The sequence below is a fragment of the Cyprinodon variegatus genome, unplaced genomic scaffold (assembly GCF_000732505.1).
Source record: "Cyprinodon variegatus isolate N-32 unplaced genomic scaffold, C_variegatus-1.0 Scaffold974, whole genome shotgun sequence".
In the NCBI taxonomy this organism is placed as follows: domain Eukaryota; kingdom Metazoa; phylum Chordata; class Actinopteri; order Cyprinodontiformes; family Cyprinodontidae; genus Cyprinodon; species Cyprinodon variegatus.
The window spans coordinates 109230-135936 of record NW_015151427.1 but is presented as its reverse complement, the minus strand read 5'-3'; the positions used below and the strand labels follow the sequence as shown (position 1 = coordinate 135936).

The window sequence follows — 26707 nt, the reverse complement described above, 5'->3', positions numbered from 1 at the left end:
TACATATAATATAGTGAGGATTAATCTCAGGTTTGTCTGGAAACAGTAATGAAAAAAAGCCTAAGACAGACAAGAGACATTAGAATCACTTGATAACTTCATGTTATGCACTGAAGAAATGGGTATTTCTGCAAGAGTAGTAAGAAGAAAGACATATTTATATCTGCCTATAGAAGTCCAATTAGCAGTCTTTCTTACACAACATACAGAACAAAGCTCTGTGGTTAAATAAACACTATGTGAGCTGGAAAAATACAAAGCTCATCACTCTGAACATATTGTGTCTTTCATAAAGCATGGGAACAAAATATTGTTCAGTTAGTTTCCTGATCTAGATCTTACTGAGAAATTATCAAAAGACTTGAAGGTATGTTAATCTTCCTTTAGTCTGACTTTAAATGAGGGCAAAACTTCTGCTTATTTATCTTTTTCATTTTACCTTGGAATGATACACTACTTTGTGTTGATCTTTCACATTATGTCCTATATTAAGCTTTTTGATGTAATAATAAATTAGGTGGGACATTTTCAGGCACGTGAATGGATTTTCCAGATGCTATCCTGAAAAAAAGCTATGACTTACTACAAACTCATACTCTACATCTTTTACTTTATTAAGGACCGGGCTGCGGATACAAGCGGCTGAAATTTGCTGTCTCCTCAGGGTGCTTGGGCACTCTCTTTGATAGGGTGAGAAGCTTGGTCATTCGGTAGAGGCTCGGACATCTTTTTTGGATGTCCCCTCTACGTTTCCCTTAGGAGGTGCTCAAGGCACGTCGAACTGGGAGGAGGCTCAGAGGACGACCCGTGACACTATAAACCTCAAAGATTTATCATATTATTATAGGCTGTTTGATGGTCATGCTCCCTTGTTCTCTCCTCTCCTATGTGAAGCTGCATCCCAGGGGACCTCGCCTTTTGTTTTTGGTACCAATAGGCCAGACAGAACTTGGGAAGACTTTTTTTTTAAGCTTTGTCTTTATTGAATCCACAAGGAACTGTTCTCATTTGATGTATTAAAAGGAGTGCAAGTATTTATATGATTAAAGTTATAGTGGAGGATGTTCTTTTTGGATCATCAAAATAAGCAGTCCTCCTAGTTGTCAATCATTCTGGTGATATGGTCATGGAAGGCCGTCCTACGTGCTCGTCCCCGTTTTAACTTTCCATTGGTGAGTCTGTTATAGTAGAAAAATTGCAAATCTTCTTTTGGAAAGTAAGTTTGTATGATTGATGCAAACAACAACTTTTAAACAGAGCATGCACGAGGAGAAATGAGCTCATGCATGCTCTCGCACACGTTTAATAGGTGTTCCCTCTCGGGAGGTTACATGGTTGTGCATGTCCATTTTTTTTTTTAAGTTGGGGTTGGGGGTGTTCAAAAAATCGCAAAAATTCTCCACTATGTCTTTAATGTACTGTCAAGGAACTTTTATTATTTACTAATCAGTTTTATCGCTGTACACTTTGTCTTTTCCCTAAGAATTTTTGTATTGTAGCTAATCTTGGCAAGAGTAATCATGCAAATCAGATTGCAAATGGATTTTCAATGTAAAGCAAATATTGGACAAAATAAAGACATAAACCTGAACCTTTACTGTAATTTTGCCAAAAGTTCAAAATTGCATTAGACATAGTGAAAAAGAATAAATTCTACCTCATATAGGTAGTCAAATATTTCCAGTATTGTCAGAACACTGGCTCCAATAAATAGCCCCATCTGACCTCCGATGTCACCTACAGAAGAAGAGATGAACAGATATGAGCAGGTACACTAATTAAACAAAGCTGCACGAAACTCTTCCCACTGCTGTCGCATCTAATTCCCTGTATCTCCCAAAAATCGGAACAGAACTGTCAAAAGTTCCCACAAAGGGCGGAATATTTTATTAAACCCAGCCCTGGTGCCCTTGCAAGAGCATCAGATTATGAAAATGTGTTCAGCAAATCTGGAAGTTCAAAGAGAAACGCTCAAAGCACAAGGCCCCATCTCACAAAGCAGACTTTGCTCCAGGGACCGGTGAGTGCTGATTCCAAAGTCATACTTGTTTTTTCCCTCCAATCTGAAAGGAAAGGCAACTGCAAGGTTCTTACCGAGAAGTCCTGCAATTTCATAAGCCTTCTGCTCAATTTTCTCATAGTTTAGAGCTTCAAAGAAGATGTCCAACACCAATATATTCTCTCTGCAGAGAAGACAAACAAGAGCTTATCCAGGACACATTATATCCTCTAATTAAATATTTCATCAGTTCATATCTCCCATTTTCTTGAGTAAGATTCTTTCATTATTGTTACATTGAAGGTGAACGATGGAGACGGAAGTTAAAATGCATTAGGAAAAAAAATGTGAAACTTCACTGATTCTACAAAGTACTTACCCAATATATTGCTCAGTTTTGTTGAATTTCTTAGCCAGATATTTAGCAGATGCCTTACTTGGGATCTTTACCATGGACAGCTCCTTGCCATAGCGAGTCATGTTGCAGGGGGTCTGACAGACACAGTAATCGTTGTCTTTCTCTACCAAAAAGTCTGTGGATGATCAAAGTTGTTTAAAAATATTGCAACCTCTTTGAAAGCAAAAGAAAAAAAAAGCTTGTGCTAAAAATATTGCTGCATGAAACAGAAATATACTCGCTGCCATCGTTCACTTTCCATGAAAGCAAATAATGACTGAAGCCATATTACTGGAAAAAAGAGGAGGGGGGGGATAAAACTGGTGCGATTTATTTGAGCTCAGCGAAGCACAGTCACATCACAAATCTTTATAATGGAATTTTTAAACAATAATTTCTTTATTTTGCTTCAGCACTTTCTTGGAAGAACGTTATTTCTGCATAGAGCAACACAAGTAATATCTAAGGCCTAGAATATGCTCATTGTGACCCTGTTGAGCTCTGGGTTTAATACATTAATGTAGGAAAAAACCCTCATGCTGAACAAAATGAATTATAGGCTCACCTAAAGCTGGGTCAGCACAGTCTTTGTACTGCTCAGGCGTGCAAACTGTTGATGTACCTATTTAAAATAAAGCAAATGTAAAACTCTTCACCTAATTAAGCACCATAGTGATATTCAGAAGCCAGGTAAGGTTTGAATACATACCAGGCATGTGAACCATCCTGCAGTTGCAGTTCTCCAGCAGGTATCGTGTTTCACAGTCAATGCGGCATGCAGTGATGCTGTACGTTGAGAAAAAATCTGACTCTATCGGTGTAGACTTGCAATCTCCCCAAGGTTGTGGGAGGTACTGAAGCTGAAAGAGCAAACAACACGTTTCCCCTCAATATGTCGTCTCAGAGGGTTACACCAAACTACAGCAACAAATCAAAGAAACATGGTGCAAACCCAAAAAACAAAAGAGGACAACGAGCATACAAAACTCAGCACACATATACAAACGCTTAAGAAACAGATTTCTTTAAATAAAATTATTTTCTGTGATACAAAAGGCAGAAATTTGCAGTCAGAGCAATATTCTTGCTCATGTTTTGCAGCAGGCAGACACCATGCAGAACATCACAGATGCAGGTTTGGTTCCTGGCAGGAAACAGAGTACCATGGGAATAGATATGGGTTTACAGCAACCTGGATCGTTTGGAGAGGACACCAAAATCTATGAACAATTTTCTTCCTCACTAAAAGTCAGAATAGTTAACCGTTTTTAAAAGCAATTCCTTCAGCAGATTTTTGACATACATTTAAATGGTTTGTTTTTGTTACATTAAGAGTTATGTTAATAAATTCATTAGTATCTGATTTTCAGTATAATAAAGAAAATTTGCATTGCCTATTATAATATTTCTTTGAATATTATGTTAATGAATTCAATAGCGTGATGAAGTTAGTTTGCTGTGTCATTAGAAAACTAACTTTTAAAACGTCTTTACTGTGTCTTGCAAATGTATTCATACCACTTTAATATAGGTCAATCTAACTTTTCTGTAACTTAGTGGGATTTAATGCAACAAACCCACACGAAATTAAGTTGCTAAAATGCAAATTGTGAGAAATATTATACATGTTTTTTTTTTTTTTGTGGTAGCATTAATTTTAATCAGGATCCTTAAGTCAAATTTTTTGAGAAGCCACCTTTCGCTACAATTACAGCTGTAATTCTAATGGGGTTTCAACCATCTATAGACCAATTTCTTTGCACCTTTTTATTTGCTAAACAGATTGATTTAAGTCAGATTAAATGGAGACTGTAGGTGGAATTCAGCTTTCTAGATTTTCCAGCATTTAATTCTGACTTTAACACCACCATTCAAACAAATACCTAGGGTTTTACCAAAACCATCCCGTCCCAGCTCTACCAATGTTTGTATTACTATCTCCCAGGTTTAAGACCAGTACAGCCTCTTACAGTTTTTCTTCAGTTTTCTTCCTCATCAGTTTCAAGTTTCATCCGCATAACCAGCCTTCCTGCTCCTGCAGAAGATAAGCATGATGAGGTCATCACCGTCTTTTACAATTTCAGCTGAATTTAGTGTAATGTGCTTAGCCTTTCTCCAAACTGTGTTTTGCATATATTTGCTGTGCCACCTACATAGCTTGTGATAAGAGCCTCTTGGCAGCTTCTGCAAAGGCCGATTTTTGCCTGAGACCTTTTTAAAGGTATCACAGTAGAAGAGTCTAAATACATGCAAAGTAAACTTTTCAAATTTTGATTTCAAATCCTTTGAAAAAAATTGGAGGTGTTTTCTTTTAATTTAAAATATGCACTGCTGTATGAGTTGCGATGCAGTCACATAAAATCCCGTTAAAATGGTTGACTTTTTAGGATGCAATGTGACCAGATGTAAAAAGTGCAAAGGTGTTACTTTATTGTATGTCTCGTACCAGGTCTGTAGGTTGTGCTGTTCTTTTTACATCTCTTTGCAGGTGATGAAGCAGACTGAAAATGTTTTATCGTTGTCTCCCTTTTATCTCCTCTTTCTTTCATCTTTTCTCAGTTTTTCCTCTTCTGTTCTACTTACATTGCAATGTCCATATAATCTGTAAAACTCCCTGCATAATTATAATAAAGCAGTTTATATGCATGAAACAAGCGGAACACTATGGCAACAGCCCTACTGCTCCACTTGTGAAAGTAAAATCTTTTGGGCTCTTTTTGGCATCAAGACAAATATTCTTATTGCCACATCACCAGACAGGACACTGTTAAAAAAAAAATATAATTTACTGAAACTATTTAATGTATTTAATGCATTTAATGCATATGTTGCTCCCACCTGTCTGTTTTCTATTAAGAGCTTGATATTGTCATGATCTTGGCGCCGATGACTGGCTTAGGCCCCGTCCACACGAAGTCAAACCCTGGCCTAACCGCACCATTTTTTCACCAAACCAGCCTCTCATCCATACGAAGCCGGTGTTTCGGGGTCTGTAAACGATCTTTTTTTATTAAGCCTTCAGAGTGGGAAGATTTTTAAACGCCGTTTTCGCGTTTCCATCTTTAATGTCTGACCGCATTTTTTTTTTTTACACGCATGCGTCATAGCGTCGCCTCTAAACACGCATGCGCGACACAGTATCACCACAACAATGGCGCCGTACTATGTTGAATGGTTGCTGCTCATGCTACTCACCCTGCTGTCGGGCTTACAACAGAATCTTCTTCTTCTGGAATATCTCCAGGAAGAACAGAGCAATATCGACGACATAGTTCATCACCTCAATTTGACTGAACCACGAAAATGGACCCGCAGGGCCATTTTCCGGTTTTCCGGTTTGGTTGTTGTATAAATATTACTGCGCATGCCCAACATTTCGTTGCCTGTTTTCGCCTATTTTTGCTTTGGCACCACAGCGCCACTTACAGGCCTGGCATACATTTTGCAGCGTTTTCATGCATTCATGTGGTCAATCACAGTTATTTTACGTCTCCGTCTTTACAACAAACGTTTTGGAAAATATTAGCGTTTCGTGTTCGTTTTGACTTCGTGTGGACAGGGCCTTAATTATTCATTCCATTCACCTGTCCAAGTTGGTTTTTAATCACTTCTCATCTGGTCCACCTGCTACTGCCTCTATTTAAGGCGCTTGCATCCAGTCGTTCGCACCAAATTATTCTTACTCTCTCTAGCCAGTGGTGGAAGTGTTTTTAGAGTTCCTTGGTGTGTCTGATTTCCTGATCCTGACCTGTTCTGCCTCTCAACCCCTAAATCTGCCTGTTCCCGTCTGAACGTTTTGCCTTAACTGTCTTTGGGCTCCTGGACCTCTGAACCTTCCTGTTCCTGTTCTCATCTGTTTGCCTGACCCGTCTCCTGACTCCTGCTTGTTCTCCGGGGCTGCAGCATCTGGGACACTCTGGGCAGCACCAGTTGCATCTTGTTGGCAGCCCACCAGCTGGTTCCTACCTGGTTCTCTGGCTATGGACTGAACTGGTAAACCAGTGTTTCCTGCCTCAGACGTCCTAGCAGCTCTTAACACAGACCTGTTTATTTTAATAAACACTTTTTGAGTAATAGCACTGTCTGCCTTGCCTGAAAACTGCATCCGTCTGTTCTGAATCGTTACAGATTTGTACTGAACAAACTGATGTCTCATTACCAACAAGATGTTCAGTTTCATCCAACCTTTTGTTTATAACATCCAATACTAATTTCATAACAGAAAAGAAAGAAAGAAATCCAAGCAAGTTTATGTATATATATAAAATCCTGTTGCTTGAGGATTCTTGAGTGCTTTGAATCAGCAACAGCTTATAAAGCAATATGGGCCTGATCAGCAATCAGTGCCAAAAGCTTCTTCCTGTCAAGCATCTCAATTAAAATAACTTGGTAGCTATTGTCCTATTAGGGAGTGGAAGTCTTAATTGATTCCAACATCCCTAAACAGGAAAACTCTAACAATCAAAGAGTTATTTAGTCAAGGAGTAGTGACAGGCAGAGTGCAATTCGCTGATGGAGTAAACCTAAACTGGCAAACATGATTAAGGTTTTATTGAACTTCCTCTCTAACCCACAGACTTTCATGTCCACTTTTGTGGACATGCACTAAACAAAAACCCCCTGGTGAGAGTGAAAAATAGAAGACAGAATCCTCGTGGGATAAAAGCTAGTGAAGGACACCGTCTGGTCCTTTCAGATGATACAGCACAGAGTGTTTATAATCTGCTCTATTGAGATATGAAAGCAAAATACAAACTATGTTGACACAGCTGTGCATGGACAAGGAAGGGGTACAACTAACCAACCAGCAAAACTTTAATTAGGACTTCCGCAAGGACTTAAGCCCAAGTAAAGGGCTTAAAGGAAGGACACATGTTAGCTACTGAAGTTCTACACAGAGAAAGTAAAGATGCAGGAACACACAGCAGAAACTGTTGCATGTAGTTGCAACAGTTCAGCCGCATAGAATGGGAAAGAGGGGGAGGCACACAAATCCATTCCCCTGTATGGTGGGGGTAAACAGCAGATAAGAGTGTAGAATTTACCACGTTTGGAACAATTAAACAGTAAGGTATTTTGTAGCATGCAGCAAGGCTTTTCATGCCTCTGCTCTTGGGTGGAAACAAATGTTTGGAAGCCAGGGGAAACCCCAAACCCCAGCTCACGAAGGAAAGGAGGCTCTGACTGAGAATGAGGCTGTACCTTTATGCCAGCCTCATAGGACATCTCATCTAGGGTGAGGACTGAGGGAACACAGCCCACATCATTATCAAAGTCAAAAGGCAATCAGCATAGCGGAAAAGGATATGAAGTGATCAGGCTCTTCAGATAAACACTCTAAAAAAGTCCCACACAAAAACACTGCTGCACTGTTGGATGCAATTTATTTTAGATAATTAAAATAATATTATCAGTGTTAATTAAGTTTTTAATAGGGAAAACATAAAAAGCATAGAGCTAAAATAAGCTATTTTGTATATTTCTGGGTTTTAGTCAGCATTTGAGGAAGTAAGTGGATCCTTTCTAGCTTTCTGTCTCTATTTGTCAAGGAAATACAGTAGAGAGACATGGCAGGGCCAGGAAAATATTGTTTGGGGTCCTCAGTATGAAGTCCACTTTCAAGTTGCACAATTATGATGAAACCAACTTCAAAAAAACCTAAAAAAAATCTAAGAAAAATACTAATAAATGGGGCTTCCTTTAAAAAACATAACTATGGCATTTTAACACAAACTTACATAAATTCTAAACTTACATAAATAAATACCATCAGAAGAGTTTGGACTCTGCAGAGGCAGTGTTTTGGAAACGTCGGATTTAAAGTCAGGGTTTTAAAATGATTTATCTTGATCCATAGAGAGTAGGTGGTCAGCTAGCTGTTCGCACATAGCTAATGGTTAATGCAAGATGATAAAGACATTTTTATAATGTCAAACATATCCTGGTTGTTCTTTTCTTTTGTTGCAGACTGCTTAATGTGAACTCAGATTCAAATATAGATTATTATTGACTGCTCATGATCTAGAATTGTAGAGAAAGCACTTTTTAAAATTCTGATCCTCTACTATACATAGAATAAAAACCAGAATGGGCTATAATTGGTATAACTTCAGTTTAAAAATGGGACGAAATATATAAATTTTATCTCGTAAATGCAGTCAATAGCTGAATTCAACTCTTTGAGTTATATTTTAATACTGCTCTGAGCAATTTAGTAACAAATGACTCTTAAGACCACACCATAGTGACACTATATTGATAATATGAATGTTGGCCTGACAGTCTATTAATGCAGCCCATCATTCAAATTATAAACGCGTCTTTTTTCTGTCACTGTTATGTCTGCTGGTGTCATGATTATTAATTACTTATCTTTGCACTTTTACACTCATGTTGAAAATCTGCAATGGTAACTAATACAACTGATTGACTTCTTAATGATAGCTGAGCGATGGTAAATATTTAGCTCTGCAATATTAAAGAAAAGAAAAGTCAGATTTTTCAGAGCAAGGTTCCCCAAAAATGGAATCTATAATCTTTTTGTGGTGTCCAAGAGTCAAAAATATGCCTCAATCATCCCATGCTATTCTGCTAAAACAAGACAGATTTCACATTAACATTTCATGCTGATGAAGCAGCCAAGCTGATGAACTTTTGGAGCAAAATCATTTACATCTGGCTTCATTAATTGCTAAGGAAATTAATTTGATTAACAGCTCATGTCCTTTACTTCACTACGACTGATTATGTGCAGTAAATTTTAATGAGTCTGCAGCACAATTAAAAAATACAGTTTGTCATAAAGTGTAATTATTATGATCATTGCAAAATTTAAAAACTCCTTGTAGAAATGCTTTTATAAATAGCTTTTTCTCATTCCTGCCCCTTCTGTCCAAAGTTTGATGATCTTTGCCTTGTTTTTCCAAACAAGACAAAAAGATACCCAATTGGAATCTGCTCTACAGGCAACATCATATCAATTATAAACAATTTCATTAGATTTGAATTTAAAACCCATGTTCCCACTGTTATAATCCACAATGGCCCCTTGAATCAATTAAGTCCCAACCAAAGTTATTACTTTTCATCTTTTAGAGATGGTGGTGGAGCCTTGGCTGTCATGCAAATTTTCTTCAGTCAACAAACCCAGCCAACGGCTTTTCTGCTTGTCATTAAATTTTGTGCTTAAATCAGAGTCTGTGCTAAAAATCTATGGGTACTTTAAGAGCTGGTGGAAGCAGAGATTTAGACATTGCATCAAAAAGTGTGCTACTGTATGCTTCTTTTTCACACCTTACCCACAGGAAACTAGCCATTTGTTTTAAAATTTCAGTTATTTTTAGCAGTGGCTGCAGGAAGATAATGTAAAAAAAAGTCCTCTTAAAATGCTCTGCAAACAAAGGACCTTTGAAGAAAAACATGCTGCGCACCACTTTGAAGATTCTGACAGATTTGAGGTAATTAAAATAGATTTTTTTTTTCCTCCTTAGCTTAAAATAGAGGAATCTATCTTAGCAGCCACATGTAGTTGGATTCTCTTCCTTATCAAGTGGGTTTGGCTCTGAAGGAAACATCACGCTCATATGTTTCCATCTAATCATTACTTGGCCCTGCTTTGCCAATAATTCTTGATTGCTTTGATTCCCAAGGTTTCATTTTGTGGAAACCACACTAACCCTACTTTTCCCACGTGGGGGTAATTAGTGATCTGATTTTGCTCCATGCTCTGTTAGATGCAATAATGTCCACCAGCTGGCAATAAATCAGGGACAAACACTCAATGAGACTGGCGGGAAAAAAAGGGGGTCAGAGGCTGATCGTTAGCTACCAGTTGCTGCTGACATGACACAAAAGTTTGAAAACCAGGGGCTACACCAAATCCCAGCTGGTCAATGAAGGGCGGCTCGTCCTGGCTGTGGATTTGAACCTTGATGCCCGCTTCATACGATGTCTCATCTGTGGATACAGCACGCCAAAAAAATATAATAACATGTGCGGCCCTCGGAGTGAAACCACTATTTGGGCACTTGCTTGTTGCAGCAATCAATGATCAACTATTGTTTTCTAAACTGCTGGTGTACAACTAGTTTGATTTAAATAGAATTACAACCACAGATTTCCTGTATACTGTTTCTTTCATGAATACATATCGACACTAATGTATTACAGCAAACTTTGTAATAAGAGTTGGAGAAATTATGAAGAACTGCAAATAGAATAGCTTTTTTTTTGCTATTGTGCTTCTGAAAAGTATTCATATTCCTTACATTTTCTTTCTCAAAATGTTGACATACTGTACTCATAAACACCTATGCAATCTAGAGAGATTCAGTACCACAGACTAATAATAAGAAAAATATTTTTGAATGCATTTTGCAAATATAAATATACTACAACAGTCCTTTCGGCGGAATGTTTCTATCAGCAATGCACAGCTCTAGAGAGGAAACGTTGGCAATTTTTATGTGTAAATAATCTGAAGCTAAATCATATTAGACAAAGAGGCTCTGCAAACATCAATTATTAAGTCCTGCAAAGGACATCTTTCAGTCAATTTCCAATCATGCTTCAGGTTATGTCCAAAGTTTGAGCCACAGCTAGACTTTGTTAACTAATGGTTGCAGTGGGTTTTATTTAGTGGTGCTGAGTAAAGAGTGTGAATATAAATGCCAACCACTAAGCTCTATCCTTGTATACAATCTTGAAAAGCACATATCCTTCAACTCCTAAACCAATAACGCATGCTTCTTTTTTGGCCACACTTCTTTTTTGTTTGATTGCTTAAAATCCCAATTAAATGCACCTAAATATGCATTTTTTGCATAAAAAGTTTGAAAGACTTCAAGGGATAGGAATACTTTTGCAGCACGCTGTCGCTCCTACGTATGGCTATTAACACAATCTAAATTACAAATGCAATATAAAGAGGTTTTAATAAATTTGTTCACTTGATAGTGTTAGAAAACGATGGGCTTAAAGTTGTACTGACCTGTCTCTCCCCAAACAGGCAGGTATTCATCCTGCTGGATATCCAGCATGATTTCCAAGCCATTCCCTGTGCCTCCCTTTAATGTGGTCAGCAAAGGGTTGCCATCTAGCCCCGAGTTGAAGGTGTAGCATTTCCCGTAGCGAGTGTAAATCTGTGAATAGAGAACAAAACAATAAAACAAAAGAAGTGTAACACCCACCCCACAGCGTCGTGGCAACCTGTGCACCAGTACAAGCTACATTACATGAAAGTGTGGAGAGGAGGTAATAATCACAGAGGTTTTCTGATCGTCAGAGCAAGCAAAGAAGGTTCGTTCAAAGCCAGTGCTGCAGAGAAAGAAGCCTTCACTGTGAATGGGCACCTGGCTCTGGTTTAAGAAATTAATGAGGGCACCTTGGCAGCAGCAACAGCCATCAATCTTTATCCAATTTCACTCCAAATATCCTCTGAGTGATTTAAAGAAAATATAGTGTTTTACCTTCAATGAAGTAGAAACACAGATGGTGGAAACTAGGTGGTCACAGAAAAAAATCTCCAAACTGGGATTGAAGCAAAGCCAGTATAGCACAGCAGCTTTTAATAATTGATGACCAGTCACTGCAGGTCTTTTTTTTCCTTGTCAAAAATCTACATTTATACAGCTCTTTCCTCATAATTGTAAAAAAAAATATTCTATTTGGATCAAAGCATCATACACCTGATATATGATAGCACAAAAGAAGGGAGATATCAAACAGCTAATGGGGGTTAAAGAAGATACAACAGCATGGCGGATCGTATCAACTACCAAAGGTCATAAATTTATCCAAACCTGCCCCAATCTTGCAGGAGATACAGATCAAATTCTTCATCTTTCTACACTTATAGACAACAAACCAAGCATTGTTTTAGTCAGCATCCCCAAGGCATTCTGCATCTCAGGATGGTACTCCGTTAAAAAGCTGGCATACAAGAGCACCATGCAGGAGATATGATTAAGATTATAGAAGTGTGCCTACCCTCAGTCCATTATTTTTTAGAAGCTGTTTTAGGAGCAAAGATCTTCACATTGTCACAGTCTCCCTACACAACCTTCAATATTTTTTATTTGCTGCCCTCAGGCAAAAATCAGCAAAATATTTGAAGCAAACAAGCAGACAGTAAAAAAGCTTTCTGTCGGGTTAAAATGATGCCCTTTCTGTTAATGCACCTATTTTATCATTTTAATATTTTCTAAAACTAATCGGTCTGATGGTTAATGATTTAGATCAATCAAATAGTATCTTCATTTGTTGCTTAAAATGATATAACAAATTGACTTGGCTGGCCGATAAAGCCTAGAATCAAAAAAAAAAAAAAAACCCCACTGAGAATCAGTTTTAGACGGATCAGAAGGCAGAATAGGCTGGTTATGTAACACATACTATAAAATAATAACCATCTGAAGTATAACACATTGCAAAAGAAATAGCAATATTTGTTTTGCTGAATTTTGAAGCTCTTTATGAGAGTTCACGACAAATAAGTATATGAAAAACTCATGACTGCAAAAGAACTATACACAAGAATCTAAATTTCGTAAACGAAAAACAAAGAAGCTTAAAAACAAGTCAGTGTTTAATGGTTAATACATTCAATTATTTACCTAATAATCTCGATATTAACCACATCAAAATGCAGACACTATATATGTAACATAACACTTTAAATCTAACTGACACGGCAGCAAAGCAATGCATTTAGTCATCTAGATTTATTAAGGATAATTTACTAAAGTTCAAACCAGGTATTTATATGGGAAAGCATGGTTTAAGCATGGACAGTGCAGCAAACAAACCTTAAATAATCACTGGTTTCTTGAACATATTAATTATTTTCACTTTACCCAAAAGGCATGTATGGCTGACAGATCTCAGTTCAACAGATTGGGAATCATGTAGAAAGGAATATTCCATGACGAATGTGCAGTAAACTGTTTTGCACAAATCTGTGATGCCAAAATGTCAGTATGCACCCAAATCTTTGAGTAGGGTTTCTTACATCTTGTTCTATTCTGAAGGCAAAAAGGACCATCGAGTGTCTGACTTCCACATGATCATAATAGGAAGAAATATTTCATGATCAATATCAATGATCTCCTGTTAAATGTTTTAAGATCTTTGTTGTAAACAAAAGTATAAAATGACGGGTGTAAAAAGTCACAGCATACTGTTTTGTAAGTTTATTTTTTATAATCATTCTTTTGAATCATGGTAGAAAAGCTATGATTGACTTTCATTTGGTAATTTTCATAGAATATTTATGCATTTTACTTTTGTCTGATTTAGGTTATTTCTTTGACCATTGTGTTTATTCTATCATTAAATGAGGTTCACTAACAGATCTGACAACCGGTGTAGCTCAAGCTTAAATAATAACAGCAATCCAAGTATATTACACATTCACAAACACAATAAAAACAGTATAAAGCTCTGTGGTTTTGAGCAATTGGTGTATCTTTAGCACTTGTCTACATCCATCTCACCCTGTTTAAGAAGCAAACTACAGCTCCTGGTGACTTTTCATCAGTTATCCTCTGTAGCGAGGCTGTGTTAAAGGGTCTGCTGGCAGAAAGCCAGCCAGCTGGGCAAAGCTGATCTCCAGAGATCAGAGTCAGTGTTCCGTGTCCAGACTCACACCGACTTTTCTGCAGCTTAGACAGATGCTGTTCGACAGAGCTCTATGACTTTTCCCATTGCAGGCCATATAATGAGGTCTGCTAATTGACTTGAGACCATCAAACTGGTGGCTTTAAAAAAAATTTACACTGCAAATTAAACAAAATAAGAAGGCCAAAAAAGTCAAACTTCAGCTACAGCAAAAGATGTTTTAGATAGAAGCACAGCTTAATTGCAAAATAGCACTGTGTCTGGCTATGAAGATGGACTTTATTAATACTACAGAAGCTATGCACTGATATCCTAAAGAGACAGTGAGCTGTCGTGCCCTGTTGTGCTCTTGCACCACTTATATTTATTTTAAATATTGCATGTTTAAAGTTGTCACAGTTACTTAACGTGTCTGTTTCTATGCCGATGATCTTCATCAGTCATAGCCATACCCTAGCCTTTCATTAAAAATAATCCAGCTAAATCTGCATGTTCTTTGTTTTTGTTTTTTTCAACCATGATAACACAGAATATTAGCATAAAACTGGGTATGAATGCTTTCCAATTCTACATTGCAGTTACCTAAATATAAGAGCTAGCGGCTAGCCCAAATCTAAATGAGATTCTGAGCAGAATCTGATTTGGAGCTTCAGACACTAGTAGTTTCTAGTCGGATACAAATGTATCAGGTCAAAATATTTAAATTTTCTTTGCACATATTTATTCCATTTTAAATTTTTATCAAATACACAGACAGAAATAAAACAAAGGTAAGTTTACTTTCATAAACACCTGTTCTGGTTAGGGAAGAGGAACTGCTTTAATTGGTTGCATTTCCAATGTGTTTAAGTACTATGTGGATAAAATGTTATCCTCCAACATACACAAGGTTGGATTTTTTTCGGGTTTCAGTTTTTCAGTTCAGACCAGAGTCTGAGCCTTCCCAGGCTAAGAAGCTGTGTATTGAATAGACATGGTGCAAGTCAGTCTGGTTGGTCAGCCTAAGTAATTTACATGTTGCTAGATTTAAAATTCTAAAAGCTGAAAACCAACAGAACTCTAAAGTTTTGGACCTTTGTCCTGCTGCGTAACCAAAATAACCACAAGCTAAAAGTTAGAAACCGATAATCTGTCATTCTCTTTCAGAATTCAGTGACAGAGGGCAAAATGTATTGTTCGGTCACTTAAAACAAATATTCTGATAATTACACAGCCAAATAGTACTGGGCCATCAGACTACTGCCCCATATTTGACTTTCAGGTAATATTAAAGGTATAGTGGATGATTCTTTGCGATTTTTTTGAAAAGACCTGCCCTCTTCACTTAATTAAAAAAAGTAGCTGTTTGCATTGTTCATACAAGCTTACTTTTCAAAAGAAGATTTGCAATTTTTCCATTATGTCAGTTGGTAGCACTGCCGCCTTGAACATGAAGGTTCCGGGTTCGATTCCCGGTCTGGGTCTTTGTGCATGGTGTTTGCATGTGCTCCCTGAGCATGCGTGGGTTCTCTCCGAGTACAGCGGCTTCCTCCCACAGTCCAAAAACATGACTGTTAATTGGTTTTTCTAAAAAAAAAATTGTGTGTGTGTGAATGAATGTTTGTCCTGTTTGTCTCCATGTTGCCCTACAATGGACTGGCTATCTGTCCAGGGTGCACCCCGCCTCTCGCCTGTAGACAGCTGGAGATAGGCAACAGCACCCCTTGCACCTTAGGATAAGCGTGATGGAAAATGGATGGATTGATGGATGGATGTCAGTCTCACCACCAGTAAGTGAAAATGGGGACAACACACAGGACGGCCTTATGTAAACATATCACCAGATTGACAATTAAGAGGACCACTTATTTTGATGATCCACTCGGAAAAAGAACATCCGCCAATGTACCTTTAAAGTGTTTTAGTTCATGTGAAAAGGGACTTTTACTTCAATAGCTGCTTTTGATTTAGAACTCTACTACAGATTTATCACCATCCCATGCCATCCCTTATAGTGATTTGTTTGCAAGATTTTATACTGTATAGGAAATGAAACTCATTTTTTTGCATTTGACCAGGTTTTCATTATCTGATTTTTTGTTTCCAAAAAGTAGAATAAAGATTGCTAGAGGGAAATAGTTTGATAATTGAATTCAGAGGTTTAAAAACATTTCAGTGTGATGGGGAAAAAAATCTATCATGTTTGAGAGGAAAAAAGCAGGACTGGATTAATGTCTGCTCCTAAACATCAACTAAAAACAGCCTAAGAGGGATGTTGCTCTATAATAGTAATTTCTCAAATAAGTCATTATCACAACTTGCAAACACTTATACCCCACACCTGGCAGTCACAATCTTTCTCTTTCTACATACAGTGCTGAAGTTTTTGTAGGTGCACGTCTCCCCACGAAACCGACACCCCAACAGCATGTCTTCCAGCTGGTGGCCGAGTCGACCCATCATCTCTGTGGTGTTAACAAAGTAGTCAGGGGGCGGAGTGTAGTTCTGGAAGTCCAAAAGACTTAGGAGAGCTGGCTTGTGGCTTTCTTTTATGATGTTAAAGCTCCTTTTTATAACAGTGTGATTATGATACATTAGGTCCATCCAGTAACCGCTATGATACAGGTCATCCTTCGTCATACTGGATGCACGAAACACATTTTTATTGCAGAAAGTGACAGCGGGAAAGGACATGTTGTGAGCCCAAACCATGTAGATCTTTGTGACAACAGGGTAAGACATCAGATAGAGAATCCGGTTCCAGGACCAGGTGCAAAGAAGACTTATACAAAGGAAGAAGGCCAAAGTCCAGATTAGCTGCTGGGGTTTTGACTTGGTCGGACAGAAAATGAATTTTAAACCATGAACTTTGGTCCTCCTTATGAAAGAAACTGTGATCTCTTTTAGAGGCGTTTTCAGCTGGCTTGACTGTTTCTGTTGGACAGAAACCTCCGGGGCATTGTTTGGTTTGCTTGGCCCAAGGATGGTTGATTCAGACATTGGTGCTTTGACCATGACTGCAAAGGCAAATGAGTAGTGAATAAGCGCCGTTTCTCAGCAACCCCCTTCAGACCACAATTGAGTGGCTTTCATAGACATCTTCTGTTTTATGTGTCAAAAATTCCAGGTAGCAGAAACAGAGTCCAATTGCACAGCAGATTGACTGCTAAAATAAAAAGAAATGTGATCCTTTAAGAGGTTATTTTTTGTTTAGATAATGACTTTCGCTCACAATAAATATTGCTGAAAAGCTCCAGAGATGAAAAATATTCAGCATAACTATCACCAGTCCTTCATCAAGAGATAGACGAATGTGATAATTGCAGATGTGAGCAACGATTTCACTCCCAGAGGTAATCAGTTTGAGAATCCGGAGCGACTTACCTCCTCGGCTGCTCAGATCTTTCATTCCTCAATCTCCCTCTCTCCAGAGCCAGACAATACTCACAGATTTCTGTTGTCTCTGTCTCAGCGCAGCAGCTGCCCACAACTCAACTCATTTTTTTCCCACACGTTAAAGAGAGATTTTTTAGCCTGTTGACTTGAAGTCTGCAGAAGGGAATATAAAGCTTGTTCCCAGCCCTTTTAACACACGCACCCTCCTCACAGTCGAATGGAGAATGAGGTGGAGCCAGTGGATGAAATTGTTTTCCTCTGGTGATGAAGTAGACCTACAATGGTACCGAGAGGCGGAGGGTGGTAGTATCGATTAGATTAGAAACACCAATAAAAAAGATAATCTTTAAATAGAAAGGATGAAGTCTGGAATTCTTTGATACCAAAGGACCTGTAGCAAGTTTATAGATTGATGTATAATTGATCACTGAGCTGGCTAGTCATGAAAAATTGCAGAATCCACAAAAAAACTGTCAAAAATCTGCTGCAAACACTTATAAAGTATGTTTTTTGACCTAAATAATCTACAATATATGAAGCTTAATGTTGTTTATATTGTTGTGATGGTGCAAGCATATGGCTCTATATTTTATTTAATTCATAAAAACCTGTAAAGGTTTTGTTTGGCAGGAAGCTAATAAATTATGTTAGAAAGCAGAACATTAATGTTAGGAAAATTACCAGTAGAATCAGGTGCTTTACCAATTATTTCAAAAACTAATATGAGCTTTGCTCCCGTTGAAAAACTCATGATTTTTAAATTAGCAAATAACAATTGATCGATTGATTGTAAGTTCAGCAACTGTAATATAGGAAGCATTTTTTTTTAAATATGTGAATATGGACCTCTCTTACTACAGTGGTGGAGAGATATGGGCTGATCTGTCAAGTCTTAATCCAATTATGTACAGTATTTATATATATATATATATATACAATAACTAACCAACACCATAGCCGATAAAAAATAGAAATCAGGCATCTTTTGGATCAATCTAAGTATCTTTAATTAATTGAACAAAAGTGACTAAAGACTGCTTGGTAGATCCATCAGATGCCTACATTCTTTCTGTTCAATGTGAAACACTTAAATGTTCATTAAAGCATAAGAAAAAGTAAAAAAAAAAAAAAAAGACATATGAGAGTTTTAAATGTGACCGGCCCCAGTCGCGGAGACAGTAGTCCAGCAGAGATGCCCAGACTTCCCGACCCCCACTCCTTCTCCAGCTGCTCTGGGAGGACCCTTAGGTGACACCAGGCCAGCTTAGAGTTATAGTCCCTTCAGTGTGTCCTCAGCCTTCCACGAGGCCTCCTCCCAATAGGACATGCCTGCAACACCTAGAAACCGGTGGCATCCGAGCCACTTCAACTGGCTCCTTTTATATATTAAATAATTTAATTATAATTACATAATAATAGTAACTACTCTTTACCCATTTAATAATTATCCGGCAGGTCAGCAAGAAGACATTGGACTCATCTGGTGATCTGTTAAGCGGTGACACATGCTGTTTTCAAATCCCGAATTGTCGGCCGATTATGTCATAGATCAGCGCCGTGGCCTGTTTGGATTTGAAGACTCCTTTGTATGGGGCCAACAAATATTCCATCATTTTTTCCTCCAGTCTGAAGGACAGGCCTGGTATATCCTTCATAGCCTACCGTATCCCATGATTCATGTGAGTTCAAACAAAACGGGCGGCTCTGTGCTCAGAGGAAAAAGGGAAATGGCAATGAACAGTGGTGGATATTGTAAGTGCAGCTTTATATATGTTTTATCTTAAATTAATGAAAATTGTTGTTTTGAGTCAGATATGTCACAGGTAATGTTTTTTTATTGAGAGGTTTTATTTCTTTGTGCAAATGTCTTTGGCTGACACTTAAGCTCAGATTCCAATATCTCCTCAGTGTGTGGACTATAAATCTGATATCTGCGACAATGGCACTGCTACTGAAGCAGAGCCTGGAATATATATATATATATATATATATATATATATACCAGTATATATATCTATATAATAAACTGAAATAAAATATTGTAATATTGAAAATCAACATTAGCTTTTCAATATTGAAAAGCTTGTTTTAGGACAAGCTCTGCACTCTCTTAGCTTTATCCTAGTAGTTGCTACACCTGCAGTATCTGGTATTCATTCAGACCCGAGTGACTGAAGAGATAAGTAGGAATAAACACAGCAGAGAGGTATGAAAAGGTAAGATTTTTCAAACATGTAAATTTTTCACCACCCATCTTTTGAACACATGTACTTAGTGTTACTCAGCTCTTTTCCAGTTTGACTGTACAAAAAAAATTTGGAAAGCTAGAAATTATATTTTAAAGTCAGACAATATAACTTAAGTGAAAATTAAGACAAATGTATTTTAACTAGCATTTCCATAGTTTGTATATAAGTAATTTTAGAATTTACCTTTGAAAAAAAAACATCCATTTAAAGCTGCTCCAAAAAAGTAGCAGAATGATATGTAGATGATGAAATAGCATTTTGTAATGGCACCATCTGGAACAAGATCACTGTTTATTGCTTCAAATTGAAACAGATTGTTTTCTCTATTGAGAACAACATTTGTAATTAAATGCATTTAGGATATGTGGAAGTATATGAGCTAACAAAAAACAGTCTCTGTTGTAAGCAGGTTTAATCCCAGAATAAATCTTTGGGGGTAGGAGCAACCAAAAAATGAGGGGAAAATGTGACAAAAGTAGATGTATCTAACACTACAGACAAACCCTGGGCGTTGTTTTTTTTTTAGCAAAATGCATTTCCAGGGGTAAAAAAGCTTTTTTTAAAATCCTTAATAATTTAGTATTTGTCTATTGTAAGGACAAATAAAGAATTATGTATTTGAATGTCTGAAGAATATTTTGTTAGTTAAAACTTATAATGAGAATCATCTTTACTGCTCCCGGTGGAACACATAGACAAAACATTTTTATTTTGTTTCACAGACACCCAGCAAACAACAAACATTTAAATAAAAATAAATAAACTTTTGAGGAGAAAAAATGTAAGAAATATATATAGCATATGAATATATATATATGAATATACTCATAGAAATAACAAAATCAGTATGCATTCCTCAGCCAAATGAAAGCGAATGTTTAATTGCATGTGGTGCACTATTTTGTCTCCCCTACCTACTACCACATACACAATGTAGCATTAACTTTAAGCGACCTATTAGAGGCAAACATCATTTTCATAAAGAATGTAAAAATTATTTCTTTTCTTAGAAAAATTATAGCAATGAAAACATCGCAGGATAACATAAAATAGGCTGTTCTGGTGGGAGACTGATTGGGAGGGGCAGAGCTGTGGATACTTGCACTCATCAGAATAATAATTCTGTCAGAGCTGAAGAGGAAAGTTCATCCACCAGAACAATGATGGAATTGTAGTTTTCTAGTTATCTTTTTCATAAGTGGGCATTTCCCAATACCATAAATTACAGATGTAATAGACTTGCCTAAGAGCTTTGAAATATTTTGAGCTATTCATTACTTTGATCATGCGGTCCTAAACAATATTTCTCTCTTATTTTGTAAGTAGTGGCCTGTAGCGCCAACCTGAAGGAAAAGGTTTAAATATTTTACATGCAGGATTTATGGTATTTGCAGAAATTTAAGCTGTCCCTTTCCAGATCTTAGAACCAAAAGGAGGAAAGATTAGACTTACTGATCCCCTTTCTGTATCTTCCTTCTTGTAACTTTTAATTTACTGGACTGGCTTTTTTTATGTTAGTCCTTTGGGTTAAGGTACAGTAGCCTACATGCAGCGTTTTTTCATTTTGTCCTGGTCTGCTCTGCTGAATGTTCCATTTATCCAAAATCTTGTTGGTTACTAACCACGCTCATCTGATGTGTATTACTTTGTTAATAGTAATGTTATAAACATCTTTGACACTGATGTAACATTAAGTATAAATACTGGATGGATCGAAATAATCTTCTCTGTGCATTTATTATACAAATAACTGTTCTAGCTGAGAGACAGGTGATCATCCCAGTGTTCAGGCATTTAATTAGTAAACTTTGGTTCAGTGCTACTTTTAAAGTCAAAAAAGATACTTGTTATATGGGTATGTTTTATTATTCGGCTTTTAATTGAAGCAGTGTTTCACATTCTGTTTTGTTAATTGGTGTTGTTGTCTTCCTGTAAAGCATTTTGGTGCCGTTTTATACCTGTTTTTAAAGTGCTATATAAATAAATTTGACATTGACATCTGACATTGCTTATGGGAAAGGTATTGGAAGAAAACTTTCACAGTATAAGTCCCATTTAAGACCTGACTACCGCCTCCATGGCTGTCCACGAATGACACTAATCATCCTCTTTTATGTCAAAGCCAAGCTTAGCCCCAGAGGTCTCATTAGAGGAGGAGCAGAGGTCTGGATAAGTAAAAGGATGAACTCCTTGAAGGGCCAGTGCAAATGTTCAAAGCCTGGTGAAATGCTGGCAGCAATTACTTGCTGTGTATCACAAACACAATATAGTTATTAAAATATGAGTCATGCCTTATTTACAATCACTCTGAAACTGAACACATAAATTACTTAAATCTCATCAGCAATAATGCCCATAGCGATCATTTGATAGTTTGTTAAAATTTCTAAGGAAAATTACATTATCAAATAGAGTCTTCAGTATTGAAAACTTAGGTTCTTTCAAAGGCCCCTTTGATTAGTAGACTCTGACCTCATCGCAGCTATGAGTTAGCAGTTCGCATTCTTTCATAACAATTTTGGCACAACTAAAAACCTTGTCAAAATACATAGAATACACATAATCATACTTACAACTAACACACAAATACGGACTAGCAGAAGCAATAAAAGGCCTAAACACACTCTGATCCTACATTTCTCACTAGAGACCATATATACCAGCAAACAATCATACATTGCATAAAGTCAGCAGGAGAAACCAGCTTAGCAGGTACTCTCTTTAAAGTTCCTATCAAATAGACATTTGCCATTTGAATAATTGCTCAAAGTACAAGGTATGCATTGATTCAAATGGTATGCAATGTGTATCTGAAATAAACTGCTATGCCGTTCCCATCACAAATGATCAGAAGCCCATATTTTCAAAAATATTTATATACTACTGTATATATATTATAAATTATGAAATATAGGGCAGTGACTCACCAGGCCAACACACCCTGACACTGCACATGTTCCTGTTTATGAGCCATTTCTCTCTAAATGCTTTTTCATGGTATATCTTTTAAACCTTATTTTAATTAAGCAAGCTTTTTAACATATTTTATCTCTTCTGCAAGGCTGTTACAATACATAACTACTTTTACAGACAAACACATGGATTTACATAATGATCAATATCTCTAACTTGAAACATATATTTTAAATTTGGCATCCACAAATTGGAACATATTTTTAGGACCTTTTTTTAAAAGACAAAACTGACAAACCCTTCCAGCATAACTGAATTAAATTATCAAGCACATTCTATATAGTGTGAATACATGTCGCCATCTGTATGTATCTATTTAGAAAACTATCAGTTTATAAGTTCTGGTTTATTATTCATCTTTAAACCCTGTTTTATATGTTGATGTTCCTAATTTTGTAGCTGCATTGCATGATGCATCTTTACCATGTTGTCATTGTCATGAAGAACTAGTTGTCAAATTATCTAAAAAAAAAAGGAGCAAATAAATAAATAAGTGGAAATCTCCTCAAATTACCTGTTTTAACTTGACAGCAGCTGTTTTATTCTGTCAGTTATTAGGTTTGAGTGGCATTTTTTTTTTTTTTTTTATATTAGGTCGGTTTGGTTTAGACAGGTTTTGATACTTTAATAAAAAATAGTTAACGCTGAAACTACATTTGTATGAACTCTGGGATACAAATACATTTAACCACACTGTATACATTGTCTAGCTTTAATAAATAAAATGGTCAGATAAAATTTGATCAAGAATAAAGTTTTTAGACCTTAACTACAGTCTTGCACTGCTGGACTATTTATGCTATAATCCTATGCACTTCAAAAAAAGATTTAGCTTTAAAAGGTGAAAAATGTTACACATTTTCTTAGCATACTACATTGAAAGGTAAGAGTCATGACTGGTTAGGTCCCTAAATCAGTAACTGTATGTCTAATTGACATAAAATTATAACAGATAAATGTTTTCATTCTTATGCAAGTTATTGTTTCTAGCAATGATTCAGTGGTGTATTTTACTAATCAGGATTTATTAAGCATCTTAACCCCCTGAGAAACCAAAGCTGGTAAACATCCTCCAACATTTGGGTAGTAAAACGACACAGAATAATGTAGATAAATAGAACTAAAAGAAAAAAGAAAAAACCTAGCAGAGCAGAGACATGTTTGCAATCAGAATGTCACTCCATTGGACAGGCAGCTTCTTTGGCAGAGGGAGACATCTTGTGGCCTGCTTCTAAATGAAACTAACCTCTTAGGGCCTTATAAAGAAATGCAGCCACTCTGTATGCAGCACATGTAATGCAAGAGAGGCCAGAATAAATCTTTAGCTGAGACAGGCTTATGCTTTGAAAGAACTTATATAATACTAATAAAAAACCATTATTGGCATATGCCGTGTCAGAAATGGTGTAAAAATCAAAACACACCTGAAAACATTGAAAGGAACATACAAAGAACATTGCATTTTGAATGCGATTATTATTATTTTATAACCCCTTCCTGTTTTATTTAAGTTGCCGCTGTATTTTCTGCATTACCTGATAACTTTATTTTGCTTATATAAAGTATTTGAACTCATCTCTGACATGGCTGGAGCAAATTGCATCCTGTCTGGCAGACCAGGTGGAAGGTAGTTACACTCTGTATCAATAAAAACAGATGTACCTTGTTTTATCTGCTTCTTTCTACTTTGTTCTTGGCAGCAGGATAGAAAAAAGTTCTCTCACTGTCACTCAACCTTTGGATTCACTGTCTGCGGTCACACACTGATAAACTCACTTCTCAAATTTCCTCATGGGGAGCTTTGGGTTGCTGGGGGCTTTTTCTCCAGCATGTTCCCATCTTAAATGCTTACCTGGTTGAATTTTGATATATTTTCCTAAATCCCTCTTGCACTCACAGACAGAAATTAGGTAAAGGGAAATATAGATGAATCCTCAAAGGACACGGTGTACAATAAGCTAAAAGCGTAAGTTTAACATCCATAACGATAAAATGAAAACACCATTTACCCTTCATATTAAATACAAATTTGCTAAATTCTGAAATACAAATTATAATGAACAAACTTAGAAATACTATGCCTTACAATTTTCTAATTTTGTTACAATTGGGTAATATATTTCAGTTTAGCTGAGATTTTATGTGATAAAAATCCCAAATGAGTGCCATTTCATACAGCATCATTTACTCAAGTAACCCTAAATAAAACCCAGTACAATCAACTACCTACATATGTCACCTCATTAGTAAATGAAATGTGTGTAATATAAAGTTAGGCAGCATGGTGAAACCAGAGTAAAGTGAAGCTGCAGAGATTGATGGGAAATCTGAGAGAATCTAATGACAGGATAACAAATAGTATAATAAAAAAGCTATAAAGTTTAATTAAAAGTTTACTACAAGTTATGTTACAGAAAATATGTTATTCAGCTTAGATGACACCAAAATAGAACTTTCTTGGCCTACATGCACAACACAATGTGCAATAGAAAATATATGCATATTATCCCCTTAAGACTTGTTATGAAACATGGTGAAAAGATCAGGGGTATTATTTTCTTCGGAAGTGACAGCATTGATGGGAAGATTGGTAAACTAGAATAAATATTCGGTAAGAGCTGATTTAGCCAAAGCAGAGAAGGAATAAGTTAAATGACAGTGCAAAAACAGCAAAAAATTAATTGTTTTAGTAGTATGAACACTTCTCTGCAAAAAGGCAAATGAAATGTTATTGAATTTTCTTTTAAGCTGTATAGCAAGAACAAAAAATAGGGACATAGATATCTTTAAAATGTGGCTTGGATTAGTCTAAATATTTTTGCGCTGAATTCTCCTTCAAATGTCCAAACTTCCTCATGGCAAGATGCTGGTAATCAATAACAACACATAATAGTGTTTAGACCGAGCCATACTTGTGTCCAGTGTCTCCATCTAACAAGCTAATTAATTTAACAGGTTCTGTCAACTGGCACCTTTAATGTCTGTCTCTAGTAGCATCTGCTTCCTGATGTGCAAGTCAGCAAACAGCATCCTCACATAGCAACCCTGCACTGAATTCCTTTAGTATTCCTCTACAGCATCATTGATCACACTGCCAATGCTGCACTTACTGTAACTGTGACTCTCACATTGGTCTTTACTGACACTGAGTAATGGTATAAACACAATACATATTTGTTATCTAGTATGTCATCCAGGGTTACAGCTACAGATTTGTGTATTTCATCATTTGCACTGTGGACACTCACTCAATCGTCTCTCTCTCTTTACAGGCTCCAGACTGCTCTGTAATTTTGTGCTGCTTCACACCACTCTCCCCGTCATCTCCAGTAATACTTCTAGATGCGCATCACAGTGCTGGCTCGACTCCAGAACAAGGTTGAATCACAATGATGCTCAGTCCCAGTCCCACCTCAATCTCAGCACAGCACAGCCTACATTTGTGTTTACTCACCTTCTTGCTCTGTTTCCATTTTGTTTTAGTGGTCTCCTTCTTTTAACTTTCTGTGTTTTTTTTACTTTCCTTGATCCAATCTCTTCCACACAAAGCATTTTTCTCTTTCTCTACAGCTGGACTGATTTTGTCTGACACTCAAACTCAAACTTAACTTCTTTTATCTTGTTCTCTATTCTTTGAAGAGACTCCAAGTTACCGACACACACACACACACACACCTAAAACCAATACTGCAGTGCCTTTAGTAAAACACCACTTACTATTTAAGACCAAAACAAGCCCTAAAGCACTTACGCTTAAGGTCTTTAGTTTCTGTTGGATCTAATGCATTGACAGGAACTCTAGTCACAACACAAGATTAATTCTATTACAATAAATGTACAAGAATCTAACTGCAGTGGTGTAAGCCTACTAAAGGCTGAGCAGCTAACTGATTTAAATTATATTAACGTGACTTCAGCATGCTTCCCGCATACAGAGGAGAACATTTGGCCCAATTCTGTCTAGAAAGTTTTAACCACAACAAGTGAAGGAGCTTTCAATCTTCAGTGTAACACAGTTATAAATCATAACTCAAATGAAAGACTGTATTTAATAGGGTGACCAAACGTCCGTATTTCCCAGGACATGTTCGTATTTCA

The 26707-nt window shown here is 36.8% G+C and overlaps 1 protein-coding gene across 6 annotated transcripts in view; it reads right to left on the bottom strand.

Moving 5' to 3' along the window:
* The window catches only part of LOC107100461 (acid-sensing ion channel 1-like), a 134527-nt gene that overhangs the window by 15418 nt on the left and 92402 nt on the right, over positions 1-26707 (bottom strand). For 2 of the 6 annotated variants that reach the window (XM_015398962.1, XM_015398963.1), the window contains exons 1-8: positions 16365-17363; positions 11386-11536; positions 10225-10352; positions 3106-3256; positions 2962-3018; positions 2379-2532; positions 2095-2183; positions 1658-1737 (exon numbers count right to left, since the gene is read on the bottom strand). In XM_015398962.1, the coding sequence (XP_015254448.1) occupies positions 1658-1737; positions 2095-2183; positions 2379-2532; positions 2962-3018; positions 3106-3256; positions 10225-10352; positions 11386-11536; positions 16365-17006 (1452 nt within the window). In that variant the 5' untranslated portion in view covers positions 17007-17363. Of the gene's footprint in view, positions 1-1657; positions 1738-2094; positions 2184-2378; positions 2533-2961; positions 3019-3105; positions 3257-10224; positions 10353-11385; positions 11537-16325; positions 17364-26707 lie in introns of those variants that run through there. The other 4 variants (XM_015398959.1, XM_015398960.1, XM_015398964.1 and 1 more) reach the window with 2 other exon arrangements.